The sequence below is a fragment of the Colobus angolensis genome, unplaced genomic scaffold (genome assembly GCF_000951035.1).
Source record: "Colobus angolensis palliatus isolate OR3802 unplaced genomic scaffold, Cang.pa_1.0 Scaffold518, whole genome shotgun sequence".
Taxonomy (NCBI): domain Eukaryota; kingdom Metazoa; phylum Chordata; class Mammalia; order Primates; family Cercopithecidae; genus Colobus; species Colobus angolensis.
Window position 1 is genome coordinate 1,949,690 of NW_012118688.1, and position 16,096 is coordinate 1,965,785.

General features: G+C 35.4%; 1 protein-coding gene across 1 annotated transcript in view; it reads left to right on the forward strand.

The window, feature by feature from the left end:
• CFAP47 (cilia and flagella associated protein 47) overlaps window positions 1-16,096 on the forward strand; it is a 455,808-nt gene that overhangs the window by 241,330 nt on the left and 198,382 nt on the right. The window contains exon 40 of the mRNA XM_011960616.1: window positions 7,545-7,622. Coding sequence (XP_011816006.1) covers window positions 7,545-7,622 — 78 coding nt within the window. The remainder of the gene's footprint in view (window positions 1-7,544; window positions 7,623-16,096) is intronic.

The following is a 16,096-nucleotide window of genomic DNA, read 5'->3' on the forward strand; positions in this document are numbered from 1 at the left end:
TGGGGTGGGGATGTATCGGGGGAAACTGCCCCTATTGTTTCAACATGGGTCCTTTTCTATTTTCCCTAAGTGTCAGCCAGTCTGAGAAATAAAGGGAAAGAGTACAAAAGCGAGAAATTTTAAAACTGAGTGTCCGGGGGAGACATCACTTGTCAACAGGTTCCGTGATGCCCCCCAAGCCGCAAAACCAGCAAGTTTTTATTAGTGATTTTCAAAAGAGGAGGGAGTGTACGAATAGGGTATGGGTCACAGAGATCACATACTTCACAAGATAATAAAATATCACAAGACAAATGGAGGCAGGGTGAGATCATAGGACCGGGGCAAAACTAAAAATGCTAATGAAGTTGTGGACATGCATTTTCATTGATAATATCTTATCAGGAGACAGGGTTTGAGAGTAGACAACTGGTCTGACCAAAATTTATTAGGTGGGAATTTCCTCATCCTAATAAGCATGGGAGCGCTATGGGAGACTGGGCTTATTTCATCCCTTATCTACAACCATAAAACAGACATTCCCAGAGTGGCCGTTTCAGAGACCTACCCCTAGGAACGCATTCTCTTTCTCAGGACTGTCCCTTGCTGAGAAAAAGAATTCAGCCATGTTTTTCCTATTTGCTTTTGAAAGAAGAGAAATATGGTTCTGTTCTGCTGAACTCTCAGGCAGCCAAACCTAATGATTATCTCCCTTGTTCCCTGAATATCACTGTTATCCTGTTCTTTTTTCAAGGTGCCCAGATTTCATATTGTTTAAACAATTTGTGCAGTTAATGCAATCATCACAGGGTCCTGAGGCAACATACATCTGCAGCTTACAATGATGATGGGATTAAGAGATTAAAGACAGGCATAGGAAATCACAAGAGTATTGATTGGGGAAGTGATAAATGTCCATGAAATCTTCACAATTTATGTTCAGAGATTGCAGCAAAGACAGACATAAGAAATTATAAAAGTATTAATTTGGGGAACTAATAAATGTCCATGAAATCTTCACAATTTATGTTCTTCTGCCATGGCTTCAGCCAGTCCCTCCATTCAGAGTCTGTGACTTCCCGCAACAGGGTTGGATAAATTACTCTTCAAGCTGATTCAGTCAACTTCAGACCTCTTTGAGAAAACAGTTCTATAAATCATTGTTTGAGATTTTTTCTGACTCCAGGAGGACTTCTAGCAGTCTCCTTCTCCAGTTCTCTCCAGCAAACTATCAGGCCTATAGTTTAGCTTGTATCTTTGTTGATCTACTAGTCTCCGTCCAGTTGTATTTCACCACAACTGGCAATGTTTCTGAGAGCACACTTTCACTTGAATTTCTCCACACATTATTGAAAATGAAATCAGTACTTTGGGAAGCGATTAGGAGCTATTCATTTTAAAGCCTGCTTCTCTCCTCAGGGAAAATATCTGATCCATGACTCTAGAGCTGGAGATGGGGACAATGGTGCACTTTTTCTTCAACAAACCCTCCATTTTCGGAGCTGAGTGCTAGGTGGGCAAGGGGTCAAAATAGCCTCAGGATTTTTTGACTTGCTTCTCTCAGTATGGAACTACCACCTTACAAACTGGGCAAGGGCCATTGGGGTTTCAGTATTTTCAGCAGTGCCACACTCATGTGAGAGCTTCGGTCCATGAGTGGGTGCTGGGTAGAAGAAAGGAGCTTCTCACTGTCTCTCAACTGCACTTACCCAGAACCTAGCCCCAGCAACATGTACTGAGGTGAAAATGTTGATGTCCCATGCCTCCCAGAAACATAGGCCTCCAAGTGGGAGCCAAGGGAAGGAAGAGCCCTATGTTCTTGGCAAAAACAGTCTGAAACAAAGTTTCTTTTTTGTTGAGCTTGAAAGGAAGAAGGAGATAGAATTCTTAGTTCAAATTCTACAGACTACTGGTTTTCTTATTATATTTTAGTTGATTTTGTTTCAAGATTTTTCTTAATTTGTTGTATGCCCTTAGAACCATTTCCAGAGAATTTCAAAGTGTTTTTTTGGGTTTCTTTGTTTGTTTGTTTTGTTTTTACTCATTTTCTTGGGGTGAGAGTCCAAGGATCTCTCATGGTGTCAGACTTAATGTTTGTCTTAAATATTATTTTATCTGTTATTAAGATAGCCACTCCAGCTCCTTTTTTATTACTATTTTCATGGTATTCCTTTTTAAATCTTTTTAATACCAATTGGTTTGTGTTTTTGAACCCAATGTTTGTCTCTTTTCTTTTATCCATCTTGTCAGTCTTTCCTGTTTGATTGAAGTGTTTAGTCTGTTACATTTAACTCAATCTGTAATCTAGTAGAATTTATGTCTGTCACTTTTATATTTCCTTTATATATCACTAATGTCGTTGTTCATCTGTTTATCTGTTACTGCCTGAGTTTTTTAACAGTTATTTTGTATACCATTTTATTTCCTTTTAGTTTCTTTTAGTTTATGATTTTCTAATTGTTTTCTTAATAGTTACCCTGAGGATTACAATCAGCATCTAAAATAAAACAATCTAACTCAGATTAATACCAACTGAATTTCAATATAATTCAGAAACTTTGTATCTGCAATGTATCTCTTTTTCCTAGCCTTTCCCTAGTGTTATTATACCAATTTCATCTTAATGCATTATAAGCCCATAAAGCAGTTTTATATTTATTGTCCTACTCTACTTTATTTTAAATGAGAAAGGCAAATATAAAGAGTTGCGAAGAAAATGAAAATTTATAGCTTGTTTTTAAATATATATTTACCATTGTAGTCACCTTTCTTCGTGCCTTTTATTACCTCATGTGGTTTTGATTAATTTCTTGTGTCCTTTTACCTCAGCTGAAATATTTGTTGTGTCACAGTTCTGCTAGTAATGAATTGTTTTAGGTTTTGTTTACTTTGGAATATCTTTTCTCCTTCATTTTTGAAGGACTTTTTTTTTTGTTTTCTTCTTTTGTTTTTTTTTTTTATTATTTTTTTGAAGGAGAGTTTTTTCTTTATACATTGTACTTCATCAACTCTATTTCTTGCAGTGTACTGAATACATAATCCTGTTGTCTTCTATCTTCCAGCATTTCAGATGGAAAGTTAGCTGTTAATCATATTAAGGAGCCACTGTAGGCACTGAGTCAATTTTGTATTGCTACTTACAAGATTGTCTGTATCTTAGCCTTTCAACTGTTTAATTATTATTATCTATATGTGGATTGCCTTGAGTTTATCCTACAAAGTGTTCTTTGTGCTTCTTAGATGTGTAAATTAATGCTTTTCATCAAATTTTAGAAGTATTCATTCTTTATTTTTAAAATGTTTTTTTCCTCTTTCTCTCTCTCTCTTGTCTTTTGGAAATTCCCATTAGACTTATGTTGGTGTCCCACAGGCATCTGGATCTCTGTTAATTTTTCTTTATTATTTTTTCTTCCTGTTCCTCAAAATAAATAATATCAATTGACATATTTTAAATGCACTGCTTTTTTTTTTTTCTTTTGCCATACCAAACCTGCTGTTGAACCCCTCTAGTAATTTTTAGTTTCAGGGATGTTATTTTTCAATTCTAGAATTTCTAATTGGTTCTTTTGTATCATTTCTGTCTCTTTAATTGATATCGTCTATTCGGTGACACATCATTGTATCCCATATGCAGGATCTTTGACATATTTTGGGGATCAGGCAAGTTAGTTTAATACAATACATGGACGTATTTTCCCCCATATGTTCTTCTCATGTTTCATCAGGCTTTTGTTTGACCCAACTTTTGTAGCAATCTCACACATAATTGCTGTGGATTTATTTCAGCAAACATCCTGGTGTGATAGGTGTTCTCCCTTAAGTCAGGTCAAATAAAAACAAATACGTTACAAATTAAAGCTTGACATTTTCCAGGAAGCAGCAAGACAGGTTAGATAATAACAATGCTCAGGAATAAGACTTTTTTGAAGAAGTCCAATGTCAGTCTTTCCCTCCTTCATGTTGTAAGCTACAGATTTTTACAACTTCCTTGGGTGCAAGGCTGCTGCAGAGCTGTCAAAAGGAGGATGGGAGTTACAACACACAAGTTACAATGCAACAAACTCCACTGTTCTTACCAAAGTTTGGCAGTTTATCTTGGATAAACACTACTCCTGAGATTGTTGCATGCCTCTCTGTATTTACCAGTGTTCTGAAAAAGTTATTTTCACAACTCTTACCAGTGTTTTTTGTTGCTTATATAGAGGGATAAATGTATGGTGGTTCTAATGTTGTAATTCTCTGCCTTTCTTTCATTGGTTGTCTAGTTTTATAATTTGAAAAATATTTTATGTTTTAGCTTAGGTTCTTGCTTCTCAAAGTGTTATCCTTGGATCAGTAGCACCAACATCACCTGGGAGCTTGCTAGAAAGACAAAATTTCAGGCCCACTTCAATCCAATTGAGTCAGAATTTGCATTTAATAACATCTCCAGAAGATTTGTTTTTACATTAATATTAGAATCATGTTGTTCTAGGTCAGCAGGTTTCAAAGTTTAATAAATGGGTGAGGCCAGGCATGGTGGCTCATGCGTGTAATCCCAGCACTTTGGGAGGCCGAGGCAGATGGATCACGAGGTCAGGAGTCCAAGATCAGCCTGGCCAACATGGTGAAACCCAGTCTCTACAAAAATTCAAAAAAATTAGCTGGGCATGGTGGAATGCGCCTGTAATCCCAGTTACTCGGGAGGCTGAGGTGGAAGAATTGCTTGAACTCGGGAGACTGAGGTTGCAGTGAGCCAAGATCATGCCATTACACTCCAGCCTGGGTGACAGAGTGAGACTCCGTCTCAAAAAAAAAATAAATAACTAAAATAATAATAGTAATGATAATAATAATAATAATAATAAACGAGTGAACTATATTAAAAGCATCTTAAGAACTTGTTTTAAATAAAGATTTCTGGAACCCATTCCAGACCTGCTTAGAATTCATATAGGTAGAACTTTGGAAATCTGCATTTTGAACAAAATTTAAGTAATTATTATGCAGATTGAAGTGTGAGAGCTGCTGATTTAGAAACTGCAGTTATCAAGTAGGATTATTCTTTTTTCATTTAACAGGTAGTTCATATTGTGTTTTTGCAGTTAATATTTATATATATTTTAAGAAAACATGTTCTTTGTATTTAAGCAGGGATGATTCAGACACATGTAGATTGCTATTTTAACTCAAAATGGTATATGCACTGTGTATAAAAATATGATATTTATTATGTTGGGCTAGTCATTTTATTTGTGTGTCAAATTCAATGATCCTTGTGACTACTTTTTAGCCAGAACAGATTATCACCAAAATAAATTTCTCCAATTAGTTACCTTGGATTTATATAGAAATATAAATAAATGTTGCAATATTCTTCTGCCTCATAATTTTATGAAATTTAGATGAGAATTTAGAATTTAGTAGCTGACTTTAAATTTAAATTACTCTCTGGAGAGGAATTCTTCTTTATATATTTGCCTAATTGTATCTTAGTAATAATATAGGTGAATCTGGTAGTCAGACAGATGTTTCACAAAGTTAACAATTTACATTTTACTACATTTAATTTCATCTGTTTAAACATTTTTAGTATTTAATATTCACATAATTCTTTACAATTCTTATATGAAAGCATCAGAAATATCAATTTAAAACAATAGGACAGAATCTGATGTTGGCATTAGTTCAACCACTGTGGAAAGCAGTTTGGAGATTTCTCAAAGAACTTAAAATAGAGTTAGCATTTGATCCAGCAATCCCAATAGTGGATATATACCCAAAGATAAACAAATCATTCTAGCAGAAATACACATGCACTCATATGTTCATTGCAGCAGTATTCACAGTAGGAAAGACATGGAATCAACCTAGGTGCCCATCAATGGTGGATTGGATAAAGAAAACGTGGTACATATGCACCATGGAATACTCTGCAGCCATAAAAATGAAGGAGATCATGTTCTTTGCAGCAACATGAAAGCAACCAGAGGCCATCATCCTAAGAGAATTGGTGCAGAAACTGAAAACCAATTACCTCATGTCCTCATTTATAAGTGGGAGCCAAACACTGGGTACACATGGACATAGAGAGGGGAACAGTAGACACTGGCAACTACTAGAGGGAAGAGAGATGGAGGAGGCAAGGACTGCAATAATACCTATTGGGTACTACGCTCACTATCTGGGTAATGAAATCAATTATATGCCAAACCTCAGCATCATGCAATATGCCAACCCTGCACATGAACTCTGAATATAAAATAAAAGTTGAACATTTTAAAAATAATAAAATAAAAAATAAAAATTTGACTAAAGAAAAAATAGAATAAGAAAAATAATAAGTTTTAGGATATAGGAAAGTGTTGCATTTTAGTTTATATACACGTGCAGACATGTGTGTGTTTGTGTGTGTGTGTGTGTGTGTATTATCAAGACTAAAACTTTTGATTTATTTATTGCTAGCCTAGTTTTTCTCAAAAAGCTAGGATTTAGGGATCTCAATAACTGTTATATAATAAAAGGGGTTTCTTTTGATAAATCAAGTTTAGATATTTTATTCTTAACAATATTTGACACAATCTGTTCACTTCTGAACGTAGAATTAGCCATTCACGACATGAATTTCCATGACATCTTTAATTTACTGCTAGGGCATCATTTATATACTATTCTTACTCTATGATGTGAGCAGCCTAGGGCAAAAATGTTTGTGTTTCCAGAACCTCATGTCCTACAAGTAAGAAACAAATGTCTCTATAACTGTTTCTTGAATATATGAGCATTGTCATATAGGAAGACTTTCTGTTGCTGTGTAATTTCAGAAGATGGCATAATTATTAATGTACTGATTGACTAGCTACCCACATCTCATGTCCACTCCTGAAAGAAACATTTTTCTTTCATCGAAATAGGTTTAGAAATTATGAAACGTGGCTGGGCACGGTGGCTCACGCCTGTAATCCCAGCACTTTGGGAGGCCAAGGCGGGCAGATCATGAGTTCAGGAGATCGAGACCATCCTGGCGAACACGGTGAAACCCCGTCTCTACTAAAAATACAAAAAAATTGGCCGGGCATCGTGGCAGGCACCTGTAGTCCCAGCTTCTAGGAAGGCTGAGGCAGGAGAATGGCATGAACCCGGAAGGCGGCGGAGCTTGCAGTGAGTGGAGATCTGGCCACTGCACTCCAGCCTGGGTGACAGAGCGAGACTCCGTCTCAAAAACGAAAAAAAAAAGAAATTATGAAACGTGTACAGCTCTGGTGATGTGTAAGACCAGTGTGATATTTCCTCTTTGTTTCTGGAATATAATTTGACCAGTCACTTATCTTCTAAATGTCCTTGCTACGAGAATTCAGTGCTGCCATTCCATATAAAAAGATACTATGTTTCACATATTTCCATTCCCGATCTTTCCCTTCTTTCTAACATATATCTTCTGAGTTGCAGAATGAAAGCACATGGATTTTTTAAACTGTAGTTTATTCTGATTCTAAGGATATTTTATGAATGATGGGAAAAAATTTATCACATATCTGAATTTTGTTGCAATAAATTAAAAATAATTATTTCTTCATTTATTCCAGTGTTATTTTGGTGGAATCCTCAACATATGTCTCTTTGCCATCAAAGTTAACTGGATCCAGGCAATACCCAAAACATGAGTAAGTGTCTATATTTTGTACTCATAAGTATCTGAGAAAAAGTTTTGAGAAATAAGTGGTCAAGGAAACTAGTTATATAATTACACAATAGTTTTCATTTATTCAAAATGTTTTATTTACCTAATTCACACTCATATCCAAATATGTATTTATATGTTACTAGATTCATGTGCATAAAAATTGAATAAATATGAACTTGATTAAATATAGTAGATTTTCATGATTTGTGGTAGTTATGTTCTATGAATTTGCTACAGGCTATATTTGTGAATACTGAACCATTATTCCAAGAAGAAACACATATAATCATACAGATTATAATAGTAAATTCTAAAAATAACCCATCATGGAAGATTCTATTTTCTTTTTTTTTTACAAAATGAAAACAAGGTTCAGAAGTGTCAGATGACTTTCCTGACACTGCCCCAATAAAAGGCATCAGAGAAGGTATTCAAACCCTGTCCACTAGGCCTGAGTGTCTTGCATTACTCTGCACTGCCCACTGTTGTCTCTACCTCTTCTCATCTCTATACTTGTATAAGGATTGAAATAAGAAGGCCCCTTGTCACCTTGTTTGACCTCAGCTGCGAATTGGTGCAACCAGTGACAAGAACTTTTCACCACTCTGTGCATGTCCTTTAACACCATGAAAGCACTACAAGTATAGATTTTGGGGTTACAAATACATTTTAGGAAATAGGTGGATTTGCAAATACGGAATTCATGGATAATGAGGATTGACAGTGTTTAAACTTATTCTACCTACTTTATGAGGGCTGTATTTAGTTTATAAAGACATTTGCTGAATAAAGAAACAGGATTTTTAAAAAATTGATTGTTTTATGTTGTTCCTCTGTTTTACACTATAGAATCACTATATAAATTTAAGTACAATTAAGAACAATGTTATCACGTTTAAGAGAGTTAGATAGAGGGAAAATAATGTAGATGTCTATTAATGAAGTGCATGCCTATGTTGATCATTACTACTATGTTTTTAGTTTAACACCATTGTTTGTCTTTGTATAGTGCTTGACAGCATCAATATCATCCTTTTAGATCCAAAAATATATCAAGAAGCAAGAATTTGACAATTTAAATGACAGGAATTCCCAGTGTCATCAGAAACCATTAAAGTGCTTGTGCAGATCTTGCTAAGATTAAAATGAGTACAGTTCTTTTTTTTTTTTTTCAAAAGTGATTTGTGTTTAACTTAACACTTTTGGGAGATTATATGGGCTGCATCTATTATGAGATGTTTGATTCCTTCAATGGTTATTCTGTGAGAAAAGTTTTTAAAGAAGAGACCATTTTTGTCTCACTGAATTTGTTTTATTAAATGCCAATGTAATGCTTACCTAGGGCTTTTGAAGTCTTACTTTCATATTTTGCTTTAGTGAACAATAAAATATGAATTGATGTATTGAACTCTAAGGTAGCGTTAAAGATACCAAAAGAATAAGAGGATTGTAGGTATTTTATGTTAATTTCTTTGTAGATATGAAATTCAAGTTTTACTGAAGTATTGCTAAAAACACTTCTGTAAACAGTTCTCTCTAGATTTTTATCTTTTCAGCCCCTTGATTCTTCTTGATTAAGTGGCTGCTTTGTGATTGTAGATTTTTGCCTGAATGGACTTGAAATAACTTCTTCACATTAATTGTATACAATTTATAGTATTATATTGTAAATTAGAGTCAGATCTTGAAGTGACACTGTAGGTATCTGTGAGTATAAATAACACAAAATTGAATCAGTGTAATGAAGAGAAAAATTGAGTATACTTTCAGGATTTGGAATACAAAATATGATTTCTGTATCTCAAATTTATCACTTTTTTTATATAATACTCTGGAATGAGTTTGATTAGATCCAGAGTTCTGGGATTATTGAAGCCATGGAATCTAAAGCTACAAGTAAGGTTTTCTTTTCTGTGGTATGCTCCCCAAATCAAAAAGAAAATAGAACAAACAATTATGAAAGCATTTATGATTTAATTTTTCTAGGAAAGGAAACCTTGGAAGTACTCATCCCAAGTAATTACCAATTCAGCATGAAATATAGCTTAAGAAGTGTGTCTGTCATGGTCCCAAGCATTATTGATCATTCTTTCTCATTAGTGTCATACATTTTATTTATAATGCTACACTTCCTTAGTTCTTCTCTCAAGCCTTTCTGTGATGAAAAACAAAACAAAACAACAACAGCCAATAAAAACTTAAAGATGCTGAGACATTGAGTGTTGGGTCAGAGAGAACACTGATCCCAAATAGAGCAATCAGGCTCATGCAGATTAACTCTCCAAGGATAACTCAGAGTCATACATTTAAAATACTGGGGATTTATTCATGTGTACCCCTGTGAATACTGTCTCCTAAATCAAAGGCAAGGGCAATTCTTATAAAGGCAAAAGCCACAAAGTTTCTCAAGGAAGCGGGCTTGTCAATTAGTGCAGGCTCTTGGTTTATCATTTAGGGACTGGCATGAGATGATGGCTGAGGCCCAAATCTGTATGTTGAATTGAGATAAAGTAGTCTTAAGTCCCCACAAAAGGTTGTTTTTCTGACGATTCTAAAGAGAAGAAGTTACTATGGCTCCTTCATCTGGAATTCTGCCTGCATCCTGTGTAACACCTTCAGACTCTAGATCATGTAGCACGAAAGACTGTATTCCGTTTCTGAGGGATCAACTAAACTACCCAGAGCTCCGACAATCAAATCCACTTCTTAGGCAATGGAAAGAAAGATGCACAAGGATAAAAGTGTGCCCTTTTGCTATTAGGGAAGTTTGCCAGAAATACCACACAGCACTTCTGTTTGTAGCTCATTGGCCAGATTTTAATTAAATGACCAAACCTGGCTGGAAGAAAGACTGGGAAACCTCCTTTCTCCATACATATCTAAATAAAATTAGGTTTTTGTCAGTGAGGAAAAAAGGAAAATGATTATTGGGGTAGTTAACCAAGTCTCCACCATGAAGGGACACAAAGATTTTTATTCTCAAGTAGCACAAAATAATCTAATATTTCATCAATCTGGCTTCTTTGGCATAATGAAGCATTTCTGTCTTTAAATATGCCTTAATAAAATAATATTTAGTAATGCTACACATTACTTTTAAAAGCTTTTTATTGTTTGTCTTCAAGAGATTTCCATATACAAACTGAAATTTAATAACATGTATTTTAAATCATGACCAGAGTAGTGCCTCTATGATACATGGTCCCAATAAAATCCTAGTCTAATCTCTATGTTTAATCAGCATGGTAGCAAGTAAAGCAAGAAAATGTTTTTAAAAAACTCCATAAATGAACTGAATTTTTAAAAGAGGTTTTCTCAAATGTTCCTGTTTTCCTCTACTTAGGCACATGGTAATATCGCACTTCTCCACCAATGTGGAATTTATGTGTCAACATATAGCCTATTTGGCCAGTGATATGTGAGGAGAAGTGCTGTATGTTATTTCCAATTGGTAGCTTTAAGAACCTGTGAGAAATTTTTCATGTTCCCTTCTCTTGCCATGACTATTATTGAAACGCATATAGAAAGGAGCCTCCTGGTCAGGCATGTGGCTCACGCCTGTAATCCCAGCACTTTGGGAAGCCGAGGTGGACGGATCACTTGAGCTCAGGAGTTCAAGACCAGCCTGGGCAACATGGTGAAACCCTGTCTCTACTAAAAATACAAAAATTAGCTGAACATAGTGGCGGGTGCCTGTCATCCCAGCTACTTGGTAGGCTGAGGCATGAGAATCATTTATGCCTGAGTGGCAGAGGTTGCAGTGAGATGAGATTGCGCCATTGCACTCCAGCCTAGGTGACAGAGTGAGACCCTATTTCAAAAAGGTAAAAATAAAGAAGAAAAGAGCCTCCTTCACCAAGGATCCCTGAGTGTACCCTCCACCTTGATAGACACGTAGCATTAGCAAGAAATAAACTATTGTGCTAATCCATTGATATATGAGGTTGTATGTTATTGCAGCATGACCTAGCCTATATTACTAACCAATACTCCTCCTCAGGTTCACATCAGCTAATATCTCTCCAAATAATACAGTTTCTCTTCTTAAGTGAGTAGTAAAGTATGAAATAGTAAGCATTGTTAAACTGGCTTTAAAATAATTATAGACTCTTCTATTTAAAAAGCCTCCATGAGCTGCTCTTTGTAAGCAACCAGATACATATATTATAAAATAACCCATTTGGAACCACATGAATGATAAAACTTTATATTTATCACGCATTTTACTTTGTGGGGACATGATCCATGAGCATAATGAGAGCATTTAGTAAGTTCTTATTCTAATGAAACCCAAAGGAATTTTCAGGAAAGTATCAGTGTAGGCAACTGATTTTAGCCAAACCTTGAAATTAATGAATGGAACAGCTGGGCTCAGAAATGAGTACTTTGTCAATTATTTCTAATGGTTGTAAGACCTGCTGTGTGTTTTTTTTTTTTTTTTCCAGCAGTATTGAGTTATTTAATCATTCAACAAATTTTTATTAAGTGACAACTCAGGCACTGGAAAAGCATAAAGATAAATAAGTCACATGTCTGGCCCTCGAGGAACCAGTCACCAAGCAGAAAACAAAAATCCCTGCCAGTGGAGGAAGTTTTACAGGGAAGAAAGTATTTGTTATTATTAGATGAAAAAAATATTCTATGATCTGATTGCTTAAGAATATTGCTATCTAGATATTATGGAGAATTTCATGGAAGAGAAGACATTTTAAAAGAAGTATTTTGGCGTTTTCTCTTATTATAAATAAATCGTGATCTGAAATATGAGTAAGATCTTCATGGCCAGAATCTAGAGAAGGAGGAGAACTTTCCTATGAGCATAGGAACATGGGTGGAGGGAATTCCAGAAGCAGTGGGTAGGCGCATGCAAGGGGAAATAAAAGACATATAAACTGCAAGGTCAATATAGGAGCATAGGAATTAATGTTGAAAAGGTAATAAAGTGTTTATCATTCTGCTTTGAAAGTAGTTCTCACAAACCTATGTTTTGTTGTAGACTATATGCTCCATAAGCTTAGGGGCTTCATCATTAATCTCTATGTCTCAGAAGAGCTTGGCTCAGAATTGCAACCAAAAATGAAAGAAGGCCCTGATAGAGATAATTTTCTGGATCTTGATTCTTGTTTGAAACAAAACAAAACAAAAGACTGGGTGCAGTGGCTCACACCTGTAATCCCAGCACTTTGGGAGGCCTGGGTGGGCAGATTACCTGAGGTTGGGAGTTCGAGAACAGCCTGACCAACATGGTGAAACCCTCTCTCTATTAAAAATACAAAATTAGCCAAGCGTGGTGGCTCATGCATGTAATCCCAGCTACTTGGGAGGCTGAGGCAGGAGAATTGCTTGAACCTGGGAGGCGGAGGTTGCAGTGAGCCACGGTCGTACCATTGCACTCCAGCTTGGGCAACAAGAGCAAGACTCTGTCTCAAAAAAAAAAAGCTGGATTCTGGAGACTCATGATTTTAAAATATTTCTTTTTACTGTACTGAATAATTAGGAACAATTAGAATTAGGCAAGTGTCTTAGTCTGTTAGGGTACTATAGCAAAATACTATAGATTGAGGGGCTTAAACAACAAATACTTATTTTGCACAGTTCTGGAGGCTGGAGAGTCCAAGATAAAGGTACTGGCAGATTTGGTGTCTGGTAAGGGCCACATTCCTGGTTCATAGATGACAGTCTTTTGCTGCATCCTCACATGGCAGAAGGAGTGAGGGAGCTTTCTGGATTCTTTTCTATAAGGGCACTTATCTCATCCATGAAGACTCCACTTTTCTGATCTTTGAGAAGTCTTCACCTCTCAAAGACCCCACCTCTTAATACCATGAAACTGGGGATTAAGATTTCAACAAATGAATTGAGGGGATCAGGGTGGGGGAAGCACATTCAGTCTATAGTAGCTAGTCTCTAAAGAAAGCAGAGTGAATTGAAGGCCAAATATGGTAGTTATCTTTCATGATCCTATTCTAGATTAGGATTTCTTAACTTTTAAAAATGTTATCAGACTCTTTGGTTCTCATGAAGGCAATTGCACTTTGAAGAACAGTGTTTTCTCTAAACACATAAGATGTAAGGATTAAGGCTATCTTAGTCTGCATGGGCTGCCATAACAAAATACTACGAACTGGATGGTTTAAACAACACAAATTTATTTCTCATGGTTTTGGAGGCTGGGAGTCCATTATCAAGGTGCTACAAGATAGATTTTATTCTGTGTCCTCTTCTGGTGGCTTGTAGATGGCTGCCATCTTATTATGTGCTCACATGACCTCTTCTACATGTGAGAATGGGTAAAGAGAGAGCGCTCTCATGTATCTCTACTTATAACACTAATTCTATTGGATCAAGGCCCTACCCTTGTGATCTCAGTAAAGCTTAATTACCCCCTTATATTTCTCATTTCCAAATACGGTCACATTGGTGGTTAGGATTTAAATATATAAATTTAGGGGTGAGGGGCACCATGCAGTCCACGGCACAAAGGAAATGAATATTACAATAGATTATCGAAATATTTTAAGAGCGTAATCTAATAAAATATATACTTCTTTATTAACAGATGTAATGGTGAAGTTAATGCCTACTATACTTTAAAAGCAGTGATGAACATAAATAATATATTAAGATATGAACTGAGATGTGATATAAACATATCTGTGATTATTTGGTGAGCAAATCATAGATATGCTTAATGCTACTGTGGTTTGATTTAAATTGTTGTTAAGTTAGTGGAAGTCAAGCTGAAATTTTTTCCCCATTAAAATTTGTAGATCAACTTTGCCCTTCTATCTTAGGACTCCTTGCTTTAGACACTTCTCAACTGCTCAGGGGTCAAGGTGTTACAAAAAACAGTGAATATTTCATTTTTACTAGCCTCTAGGTATCCACTGGGCCTTTTCTTGAGAAATACCTATAAATATGTCCAGATAAAATGAATCTAAAACTTAATGCTCTCTAGTTTTCGTGATGCATGTGGCATTCAAAGGGCATAATGCATCAAAACTAGACTTGAACCAGACATTTTGCTATTTGGTTGAGATAGAGCCTTGAATGCCTGCCCTGAATTAACTTCATGAAGGCTTATGATAAACATCTTCCTAACCCTTTTGGTAGAGGTTTGAATAGGAAATAACTGTTTGGGCCGATTTAGTCATACCCTTAAGCGAATCAATTCAATGCCATTTTTATCATTTTAGCTTGAAAAGAGATGCATACCACTACTGCAGAGGAAAAAGAAGTATTACTCCTTCACACCTCAAAAGTAGTTTCCAGTCCCTGACCTGGACCACTACTGGGTTAGCAGGAAATATTTCACTGCTTGATCTACAGTATTTTTTTTTTTTGTAATTTTAGCCTCTTTTGATTCTGTTTTTCCCTATGATTAAGGACTTACTCTTCTTTTACTTCAACAATAGTTTGTGAGCATTTAGAAAGTGGTAGTGTGGACTGAGGTGCAAAGATTAACAAAAAGGTAAATAAATTAAGTTCTTTTCCATTCTGTCTTTGGGACACCAAAGTTTTGTAGAAATGTTAGATTTATCACTGGCTTTCTAGACTCAGACATTCATCAGGTAAAATAGAATTTTTCGAAGTCAAATTATTTCATCAAATTATTTTCTGATGCCTTTTGTAATCATGATAACCATTGGATTCATAAGCAAGTCAATACAAATATCTAGGTCTGCAATGTGTTCTGTCTATCTTTAGCTTAAACAGTCACTCAAATGTTCTGGGTGTGAGAGTCTCTTTTTGGGGATGAGGCAACTCTGATTTCTTCAAAAGGCACTTTCCTTACTTGTTTCCAAGAAGATAGGTAAAGACAAGGAAAAAGATATGAAGCCCAAATTGGTCTGCTTTTCTACTCACTGTAATAAAAATGATTAGACTAGAGATTACAAGTATTGAACAAAATGAGGTTTGGAAATTATCTGTGTATTTTAATCAGGCTTTCTACCCAGAACTCTAATATCAAAGAAATGGCAATGGAGCCAAATACGGAGAAATAATAAGCAGTCTTTGTTATTCTTTTTATTCTGTATAGTCTCCCTTATAAATGCTAAAATATCCATTTATTGTATCTATAGCAACATTAAAATGTTTATCAAATGCTCGAATTATGTAAAATAATAAATGTTCTTATTTTAAAAAGGTATTACCTTTTTTATAAAAAAGATATAATTTACAGTGCTAACCAGAATACCTGTGAGTAGAATTAAGCCACAGAATAACTGTTAAGAAGTGGTAACAAACTTCATTACAAATGTGGTGTAAAGAAAAGACAGTACAGTGTTACTCATCAAAATCAAATGGTGAAAAGGAATGGATAACTTTAGAATAACTTTAGTTGTAAAGAGTCAAAATATTTTACAGCATCAAATTCAGGGAAAAGCAGATGTCAAAGTGAGCAAATATGGGGTTTTGTGTTCTCAGAAAAAAAATCAGGTAACCAATATC